The sequence below is a fragment of the Coregonus lavaretus genome (genome assembly GCF_964263955.1).
Source record: "Coregonus lavaretus genome assembly, contig: HAP1_SCAFFOLD_55, whole genome shotgun sequence".
NCBI classification, from domain to species: Eukaryota; Metazoa; Chordata; class Actinopteri; order Salmoniformes; family Salmonidae; genus Coregonus; species Coregonus lavaretus.
The window spans coordinates 3,493,471-3,504,569 of NW_028161934.1; the positions used below are offsets into that span (position 1 = coordinate 3,493,471).

At 40.8% G+C, this 11,099-nt stretch overlaps 1 protein-coding gene across 1 annotated transcript; it reads right to left on the reverse strand.

The window, feature by feature from the left end:
* Positions 1–1,159: 1,159 nt before the first annotated feature.
* On the reverse strand, positions 1,160–6,581 carry LOC311119863 (uncharacterized protein). Its single transcript, XM_084194512.1, has 2 exons — positions 6,537–6,581; positions 1,160–3,934 (listed from the first exon to the last, which is right to left on the reverse strand). Exon 2 carries the CDS (start codon positions 3,486–3,488, stop codon positions 2,355–2,357), a length of 1,134 nt encoding a protein of 377 aa, XP_084050638.1. The 5' UTR covers positions 3,489–3,934; positions 6,537–6,581; the 3' UTR covers positions 1,160–2,354.
* Between the last annotated feature and the right edge of the window lie 4,518 nt (positions 6,582–11,099).

Consider the following 11,099-nt stretch of genomic DNA (forward strand, 5'->3'; position numbering starts at 1 on the left):
TGTTTTAAATCTGAACTTGTACTCAGCTGAATCGCTCTCTCTCAGGTCTGTGATTCTCAGGGTGCAGTCTTTCTCTTTAGTCCCAGGGTACTCAGCACGACCTGCATACTCTGGCACTGAGCCCAGGATTTTAGGCAGCTCATTACATTTCTCTTGGATATATACCAGTTTGGTTCTGAGACTTGGATGTTGATATGTGCAGGGCAGATCCACTGTTGAGCCCTTCATAGCACAGATACTCTGATGGGTGTAAGTCACGTTGAAACAGTTCTGACTCAGAACACCTAAAACATTAGTAGGCCCATTCATTTATTCAATTAGTTTCTTCAGTTATTATTGCACTCAACAAAAATATAAACGCAACATGCAACAATTTCTAAGATTTTACTGAGTTACAGTTCAAATAAAGAAATCAGTCAATAGACATAAATGAATTAGGCCCTAATCTATGGATTTGACATGACTGGGAATACAGATATGCATCTGTTGGTCACAGATAACTTTTTTTTTAAAGGTAGTCAGTATCTGGTGTGACCACCATTTGCCTCATGCAGTGCGACATTTCCTTCACATAAGATATCGTATTTAATTTATTGATGTATTGAAGTCAAACTTAAATGAATAATTATTTATTATCAGCAAGCTGGAGAGGTTCCAACAAACTTAATGCACCACAGTACACATCGGTCGGGAGCTCTTTCGGGGCAGTCCCGTTAGTTCTCTTATATACTGCTTACGGGAGTCCCATAGGGCGGTGCACAATTGGCCCAGCGTCGTCCGGGTTTGGCCGGTGTAGGCTGTCATTGTAAATAAGAATTTGTTCTTAACTGACTTGCCTAGTTAAATAAAAGAAAAAGTTTGGTAGGAGAACTGACTGGCTGTGAGAAAACAGAAGAGTGTGAGGTCTGTGGTTGACATGACCTATAAGTACTGATGGCCAGAGTTGCACTAAAACCTGGTGAAGGGATTTACAATAAATATGTGAACATCTTTTAGGACCAAACTAATTATACAAGAGGCCTATGAACCTTATAAAAAAATATATTATTATTAAAGATTTAAAAAAACAATGTGATAAGCAGATGTTGTTGAGCAAATGTATTGATAATTGAATACTGTGGTGGATATTTTAATCAATAATGAGGAGAGACAAGGTCAATCACCAGTCAGGATTATTACTTTATTAAAAACGTATCAATAAAGGAGCAAGTCACAATACACACACAAAGTGAACAGAGTGAGAGCCCACTGAGTGGAGTGAGCCTCTGGGTTATATACTAGCTCAGGATAGGTGCAACCTCAGAGATGACGTACAATGGTTCCAAACACTAACCCCACACATCCTGTGCCAGACCTTGGCCCCAAATACAAAGAACTTGTTATTTTGTTCAGTACTGAGAACTTAAAAGGACATTTGTTGTTACTTAGTCTCCACCTTGCTAAAAAGGGAACCAGGGGAAAGAACAATCTCCCCTAAGGCCCAAGGAGGGAGTGACTGACGCACAGACATTGTGGAGACAAGTGATTGGTTCCCATTACTCACACCATCCCTTCACATGGTTTGCAATAGGTAAAGACACATATTCACATATGGAAACAATGTCTCCTTCTGACCTTTGGCCTATTGTCTTTCTGATATTCTGCATAGCAACAGGGACATGTGATAGACAAGCCAGACTTCTCCCCTCTCTGGGCCCCAGGTGACTGAGGTCAAATAGACTGTGAGTGGCGTCTGAGGAGGATGTGAAAGCAGACGCTTTCACCCCCGCCTAACCACAGGCCCATAAGAGGGAGGAAGTGCAGCCACCAACACCAACATGTAAGCATATTCTGCAAATGAGACAACCTTAATTATGTCAATATTACTTAGCTAATTCTGATTTCCACCCCACAATACATACCTAGTATTGTTGAAACATTATCCTACATTATACAATTATTTAATGGATAATAGGAGTTAATTAAATAAGATACAGCCCTGAACACCCCCACCCACCTCAACATCTCCCTCTACACACAAATGGTTCACTATGACATTTTCTATGATGACTTTTAGCCATTTAGATCAAAATGCATGACAAAAACTAGACAATGGACCTGGTCCTAGATCAGCACTCCTACTCCAACACAGTTGATACATATGGATCCAGAACTGCATATTATGCTAAACAAGGGAACCAAGGTAAACAGACCTAGAAAACAGTTTGAGAATGGGAGATTTAAAAAATATTGTAAAGAGTAATGTATTTCAACTTTATTTAGGGATATGGACTCGGTGCCGGAGAGGAGGGAGATAAAATAATACAGGTTTGAGCTTTCTGGTGTTTTTTCAGAGACCCTGAATGAGCAAAGCTCTAAGGTTTCTCTACAGTGTGTGTGAGCTGGTGTTTAATCAGGGCTCCTGATTGATTGAAGCTCTTCCCACACAGATCACAGCTATAAGGCTTCTCTCCTGTGTGTATGCGCTGGTGTGTAATCAGGGATCCTGAATGATTGAAGCTCTTCCCACACTGATCACAGCTATAAGGCTTCTCTCCTGTGTGTATGCGCTGGTGTGTAATCAGGGATCTTGAATGATTGAAGCTCTTCCCACACTGATCACAGCTATAAGGCTTCTCTCCTGTGTGTATGCGTTGGTGTGTAGTCAGGTGTCCTGAACGATTGAAGCTCTTCCCACACTGATCACAGCTATAAGGCTTCTCTCCTGTGTGTATGCGTTGGTGTGTAGTCAGGTGTCCTGACTGATTGAAGCTCTTCCCACACTGATCACAGCTATAAGGCTTCTCTCCTGTGTGTATGCGTTGGTGTCTAGTCAGGGTGGAATCTAGAGCAAAGCTCTTCCCACAAAGATCACAGCTATAAGGCTTCTCTCCTGTGTGTATGCGTTGGTGTGCAGTCAGGGTAAAATCTCGAGCAAAGCTCTTCCCACACTGATCACAGCTATAAGGCTTCTCTCCTGTGTGTATGCGTTGGTGTTCAGTCAGGGTGGAATCTTGAGTAAAGCTCTTCCCACACTGATCACAGCTATAAGGCTTCTCTCCTGTGTGTATGCGCTGGTGTCTAGTCAGGTGTCCTGAATTATTGAAGCTCTTCCCACACTGATCACAGCTAAAAGGTTTCTCTCCTGTGTGTATGCGCTGGTGTCTAGTCAGGGATCCTGAATGACTGAAGATCTTCTCACACTGATCACAGCTAAAAGGCTTCTCTCCTGTGTGTATTCGTTGGTGTGTAGTCAGTTGTCCTGAATTATTGAAGCTCTTCCCACACTGATCACAGCTATAAGGCTTCTCTCCTGTGTGTATGCGTTGGTGTTCAGTCAGGGTGAAATCTTGAGCAAAGCTCTTCCCACACTGATCACAGCTATAAGGCTTCTCTCCTGTGTGTATGCGCTGGTGTCTAGTCAGGTGTCCTGAATGATTGAAGCTCTTCCCACACTGATCACAGCTATAAAGCTTCTCTCCTGTGTGTATGCGATGGTGTCTAGTCATTAATCCTGAATGATTGAAGCTCTTCCCACACTGATCACAGCTATAAGGCTTCTCTCCTGTGTGTATGCGTTGGTGTGCAGTCAGGGCTCCTGATTGACTGAAGATCTTCCCACAATCAAAGCCGAGGTCAGGCCTCTCCCCTGTATGAAATCAATGAGATTTTAAGGTTTTAGATGTGGCGAAACTCTTCCCACACTGAGAGCAGCTGTACGGTTTCTCTCTATTGTGAATCTGCTGGTAAATGATCAATTCCCTCTGTTTAGCAAAACTCTTCCCACAGTCAAAGCAGCAGTGGTGAGGTTTCTTCCCTATACATTTCTGCTGGTGCTTCTTGAGGTGTTCTGATCTGGAGAGACTCTTCTCTGTCTTGTCAGCATCATGATGTTGTTGAGGCTCCCCAGATGATAAGCCCCTCCCACTGAGAGAGCAACGGTTAGTGCCGTCTCCTGTGAAACAAAGATATTGAATAGCATGGACATCTGAAATCAGGCTACCTGATGGGACTTTGATAAAATTGGCAATCAAAATAAACGTAATACCACAGAGACCATGTTATTTTTGATAAGCATATTTGATTCCGATTTCGGACATATAAAGTTTGTATGTGAAAGTTATTTCCAAGATGCAGACTTTACGTTTTTCACGAACTCATGCAAAAAAAGGAAGCTTGCGCTGCTCATGCTAGCACATGTGCAGATTAAATATACCTCTATGAATCTAATTAAGGCGTGTACGTGTACTAATCATTCAAAAGATTGCTCAGAAAACCACGTTTTTAACAGCATTACTTGATTGCCACCTTAAGCCAATTAAGATATGCAGAGTAAGGTGTTTACATGACTAATGCCATACTCGGCCTACTGCCATAACTAGTTTAATTTCAAATTATGAGTGTGCATGTGTTGGATTCTAGTTTGAAATATATCTATTCATGTTACTGAACTAGAACTTATTGATTACTTTCCATGTATAAGGAATGTATATGTTGGGGTCAATGGAGGGTGGATAGGAACTAAGTGTATGGAAAGTTACTGAGTGAGACAAGGGGGAGTGCAGAAAGTGTACATTCTGTCAAAACATGTTATTGTTCATATCATGGCTCCTAAGGAGGGAGGCAAAGGGCAACAGTCTGGTTTCAGTCACTGATAAGGTAGGACAGCCGTGAATTAGGGAGGAGTGAGGAATTCGGTCCAAGGTCATGTCAGATGAAGTGAGAAGAAACAGTCCTATTTCACACACATATACTTCCACGCCCACGAAGGTTCTAGCATCAGGCAGGGGCATGACTACACCAGTGAGAGGAACCAATTCAGTTCCTGCCTAGCAACAGAGATGTATTGGCTGTCTAGATGTGCAAAGAGTTGACTCCGCCTAGTAGGAGGGTATAAATATATGTGCATGTCTGTCTTTGCAGCTGTATGACCCATTGGGTGAATAAACTTGGTTTTAGCTTTTTCTAGTTTTTACTCTGTTTGTTCAGAACCTAACACATGTAAACATACTCATTGTAAAGCACTAGTTATTTTTTTGCTTTGACAGTCATTTCTGAAGATTATTATGAATGTGATTAGTAATTTAGTTACGTCTGTCCCTCATTTTAAGGTAAATCCTGTTACATGAACTGAACTCATTTTAATATGGTGAAACTATTCCTTTAAAAATATGTTTTCAAAAGAAACATTTAACATCTAATACTCAAATCCTACAGTAAAAGCAGGTGAGTTTGTTCTACTCTTTTTGTTAATTTACTGCTGTTTTGTGGTGGAAAACTGAGCAAGTCAACCCTTTTACCCATACATAGACATGCTAGAAAGATTTTACAATTACATTTTTTTGTTTAGGTTGCATTCAATTGCCACTCCCTGTTTCACAAAACAACCTTCCATTACTCCTGTCACAAGGGGTTTTATGGCTGATTTAAAGGACTATTTTGGTTATTATAGGCTAGCGTACTGGGAATGGTTAGGCTAACTATATTGCGGTTATTATACACAGTTGCTGAGAGATGTGTGTAAACCACAGGCCTAGGTATCCATTCCTGCTGTTCTCAAGCCCATTGTTGCATCTCCCTCCCTGCAGTCTTAGAAACATGAAGGTTTTAACAATTACATTTTTTTGTTTAGATTGCATTCAATTGCCACTCCCTGTTTCACAAAACAACCTTCCATTACTCCTGTCACAAGGGGTTTTATGGCTGATTTAAAGGACTATTTTGGTTATTATAGGCTAGCGTACTGGGAATGGTTAGGCTAACTATATTGTGGTTATTATAGGGTAGCGTACCGGAAATGGTTAGGCTAACTCTGATGCAGTTTGTTACACAGTTGCTGAGAGATGTGTGTAAACCACAGGCCTAGGTATCCATTCCTGCTGTTCTCAAGCCCATTGTTGCATCTCCCTCCCTGCAGTCTTAGAAACATGAAGGTTTTAACAATTACATTTTTTTGTTTAGGTTGCATTCAATTGCCACTCCCTGTTTCACAAAACAACCTTCCATTACTCCTGTCACAAGGGGTTTTATGGCTGATTTAAAGGACTATTTTACCCATGTAATCTGGTGGTTTTGTTGTTTACAGTCAACACTGTTACTTAATTTGGCACATAGGCACTTAGTGTAGTAATATTTTTATTAAATGTCTTGAGATGGGAAAACATGTTTTTTATGAAGATGACCAGAATGTAAAAATTACGTGAAATATTTTTTGCACGTAGTTACCGTTAGCTAGACGAGAGCTCATGTAGGGACATAACATATGCTTCAAGAGCCTGTGGGTTAGATATGATTCCACCATGGTCAACAACAACTGGCTACTAGTTCGTTTTCTGACATATGTTCAACTCATAGCTAGTTTATCCAGTGACCACCGCATTTGGAAGGACAACTACTGACTGAAATGTAGCTGGCTAGTTAGCATTCTGACTCACACTGGCCATGCAGTAGGAAAATACACACCTATCTCGACTTAAGAGCTAATGGCAGAGATATTAGAGAAAGGAGGATCTAGGAATCTCATTTGGCAATGAATGAAGGAACGTATAACGCCTCACCCAGCAGACTGTCGAACAATCGCGTTCACATTGTAATGACGAAATTCTTCTTCTTCTTCTTCTTCTTCTTCTTCTTCAGTGGGCGTTAATGGTGGTTGGCATCCAATATCTTGCATTACCGCCACCAACTGGACTATAGTATAAATCCATTATACTTTAGAGACAGGCAGAAATGTATGCAATCACTGTATTTCCCGGGGGAGTGTCATGCTTTTTCAATTTCAGTAAGTGGGAGAGTTTAGTATTTTATTTATTTATTCCAGGGGAGGGTAATGTAATTTGTAATTGATTAAATGTCAGTATTTGTCACCATTTTGGAATTTACGTTGTGTATTACCAATTCAATTCATGGGTCTTTATTGGCATTGGAAACATATGTTTACTTTGTCAAAGCAAGTGAAATAGATAATAAACAAAAATGAAATAAACAGTGAAAAATGAACAGTAAACAGTACACTCACAAAAGTTCCAAAAGAACAAAGACATTTCAAATGTCATATTATGTCTATATACAGAGTTGTAACGATGAGCAAATGGTTAAAGTAAAAAAGAGAAAATAAAGAAACATAAATATGGGTTGTATTTACAATGGTGTTTGTTCTTCACTGGTTGCCCTTTTCTTGTGGCAAAAGGTCACAAATCTTGCTGCTGTGATTGCACATGGTTGTTTCCCCCCAAATAGATGTGGGAGTTTATCAACATTTGATTTGTTTTCAAATTCTTTGTGGGTCTGTGTAAATTGAGAGAAATCTGTGTCTCTAATATGGTCATACAATTGGCAGGAGGTTAGGAAATGCAGCTCAGTTTCCACCTTAATTTGTGGGCAGTGTGCACATAGCCTGTCTTCTCTTGAGAGCCAGGTCTGCCTACGGTGACCTTTCTCAATAGCAAGGCTATGCTCACTGAGTCTGTACATAATCAAAGCTTTCCTTAAGTTTGGGTCAGTCACAGTGGTCAGGTATTCTGCCGCTGTGTATTCACTGTTTAGGGCCAAATAGCATTCTAAATTGCTCAGTTTTTTTTGTAAATTCTTTCCAATGTGTCAAGTAATTATCTTTTTGTTTTCTCATGATTTGGTTGGGTCTAATTGTGTTGCTGTCCTGGGTCTCTGTGGGGTCTGTTTGTGATAGTGAACAGAGCCCCAGGACCAGCTTGCTTAGGGGACTCTTCTCCAGGTTAATCTCTCTGTAGGTGATGGCTTTGTTATGGAAGGTTTGGGAATCGCTTCCTTTTAGGTGGTTGTAGAATTTAACGGCTCTTTTCTGGATTTTGATAATTAGTGGGTATTGGCCTAATTCTGGCCTAATTCTGCTCTGCCTGCATTATTTGGTGTTTTACGTTGTACACAGAGGATAATCTTGCATAATTCAGCACGCAGAGTCTCAATTTGGTGTTTGTCCCATTTTGTGAATTCTCGGTTGGTGAGTGTATTCTCTCTCACTCTGTGTCTGTTTCTGTCTCTGTCTCTCACTCTTTATCTTCTGTGGATTTTATATGGTGGTTGGCAACCAACCTGTATACAGCTCCATCTTGTGTATTTTATTCCTTTGTGTTACTATAACGTTTTTTAACTCTGGGCTCATAAGCAAGTATTTCACGGTAACGTCTACACCAGTTGTTTTTGGTAAATGTGATAAATACAATTTCAGTTATTTCGTCATGAATTCAAAACAGGATGCTTAATCAGTTATTGTCTTTCTCTTTACTGTAATCAGAGGGCTATAACATTGAGTGTTGGGACACAGGGCAACAACATATCCTGGTCTCTTCTACATAATAAAACTAAATATTACAAAAATAAAGTGTTTAAAAAACAATGCTAAACAAAACAAAATATATGAAACCACACTCCAGTACATTTTACAATACCATTCACATACAAGCATGTGTTCTGCAGAAGAAATTCCCAATACAAACTAGAATGGTGAGGTATAATGTCTTATCAAGTGTACTTACCTGGTGAAGAGAGAGAGGTTTGGTAGGGGACCTTACTGGCTGTGTGAAACAGAAGAGTGTGAGGTCTGTGGTTGACACTAACTAGATGTACTGAGGGACTGAAGGGTAATGCAGAGCTGGCTTCCTGTCCCCATGATGCCTCTTCCTAACAACCAAAGGGCTTCACAATAAATGTGTGAACTTTTGGAGCACAAGTATTATACTAGAAGGAAAGTTGGAAAAGATCCCTATTAAAATCCTTTAAAACAAATGCAACAACATAATGTGACCATACTAATAGACTTATGGTATCTCTGTAGTTCTGTATGTCCCACCAGCTACACTAAAACCTGGTGTTTCCAGTGTACTGTACTACAGCGCTCTCTACTGGCATCTTAACAACAACAACAGCCATTAATTTGACTCAAACACAGTCTATGGAGCAGCACTGGGGAGGTTGAATTCCACAGCAGCGTACTGGAAATCCTCTTCCTGTTTCTGGGGTTGAGTTAGGATAAAAAAATACAGGTTAAGAAAACATAATAATTATATGCTGAGTGTTTGAAAATAAAAACATTAATTGGACCAGTGTCGTTTCTGATTCTACAGGATTAGCATTGAAAATGTGACCAGCGGTCGTGAAATCTAGTAATAACGTGGCTGTAGATCATTTGAATTATTGCGTGGAATTATTGCGTTGGCTTATTCTTTGTTATCTTGAACCTTGTGTACTGTGTCTGTGCTGAGTACAGGTTTGGACACCACTCTATAGAGAGCCCTCTATCCTGACACCTCAGGAGCAGTGCTGCAGGTAAAACAATGATCCTCCTTTCACCCTCTCTCCCTCTTTCTTTCTGTCTCTCTCTCCTTCCTTCCTTCCTCTTCTCACTCACCTGAACCACATGAACCCAGAGAGACAGAGGATGAGAATCAGAACAACCACTATGATTCCTACAACTGCATTCTCCTACAAAGACTTTGGTTCCCCAACAAACGTAACAGCAGAACAGAGATTATCATAGCCTTTACAGCACAGGAGTAGCTGCCTGCATCCTCACTGCTGATTTGGTCTAGGGAGAGGTAGTTATCTTGGGTGTTTGGGTTGGTGAGACGTTGTCTGTTCTTGTACCAGATGTAGGTGGGGTTGGAGTTGTCAGTTAGCGTACAGGTGGTGCTACAGGTCAGTATTACCTTCCCTTCCTCTGTGGCAGGAGTCTCCTTCACCTGCAAGTCTGATAAGGGCTAAATGAAGACAAAAGAGCACAATCATCTTCATTTCCACCAATAATATAAGACTTAGACTAGATCAGTGGTTCCCAAAATGTGTATAGTCCCGTACCCCTTCAAACATTCAACCTCCAGCTGTGTACCCCCTCTAGCACCAGGGTCAGTACACTCTCAAATGTAGTTTTTGGACACCATTGTAAGCCTGCCACACACACACTATACGATACATTTATTAAACATAAGAATGAGTGTGAGTTTTGGCTCGTGGGAAGTAACAAAGTGCTCTTATAGGACCAGGGCACAAATAATAATAATATAATAATCAATAATTTTGCTCTTTATTTAGCCATCTTACATATAAAACCTTATTTGTTCATCAATAACTGTGAATAACTCACCACAGGTTAATGAGAAGGGTGTGCTTGAAAGGATGCACAGAACTCTGCAATGTTGGGTTGTATTGGAGAGAGTCTCAGTCTTAAATCATTTTCCACACACAGTCTGTGCCTGTATTTAGTTTTCATGTAAGTGAGGGCCGAGAATCCACTCTCACATAGGTACGTGATTACAAAGGGCATCAGTGTCTTAACAGCGCGATTTGCCAAGGCAGGATACCCTGAGCGCAGCCCTATCCAGAAATCTGGCAGTGGCTTCTGATTAAATTCAATTTTCACAGAACCGCTTCTTGCAATTTCGATAAGGCTCTCTTGTTCAGATATCGGTAAGTGGACTGGAGGCAGGGCATGAAAGGGATAACGAATCCAGTTGTTTGTGTCGTCCGTTTCAGGAAAGTACCTGCGTAATTGCGCACCCAGCTCACTCAGGTGCTTCGCTACATCACAGTTGACATTGTCTGTAAGCTTGAGTTAATTTGCACACAAAAAACATACAATGATGGAAAGACCTGTGTGTTGTCCTTGTTAATGGAGACAGAGAAGAGCGGCAACTTTTTAATCATAGCCTCAATTTTGTCCCGCACATTGAATATAGTTGCGGAGAGTCCCTGTAATCCTAGATTCAGATAATTCAGGCGAGAAAAAACATCACCCAGATAGGCCAGTCGTGTGAGAAACTTGTCATCATGCAAGTGGTCAGACAAGTGAAAATTATGGTCAGTAAAGAAAACTTTAAGCTCTTCTCTCAATTAAAAAAAACGTGTCAATACTTTGCCCCTTGATCACCAGCGCACTTCTGTATGTTGTAAAAGCGTTACATGGTCGCTGCCCATATCATTGCATAATGCAGAAAATTCACAAGAGTTCAGGGGCCTTGCTTTAACAAAGTTAACCATGTCACTGTAGTGTCCAAAACGTCTTTCAAGATGTCAGTCATTCCCTTGGCAGCAAGAGCCTCTCGGTGGATGCTGCAGTGTACCCAAGTGGCGTCGGGAGCAACTACTTG

Excerpts from the sequence above, each read along its gene's own strand:
- LOC311119863 (XM_084194512.1), bottom strand. The coding sequence starts at position 3,488 with ATGACTAGACACCATCGCATACACACAGGAGAGAAGCTTTATAGCTGT.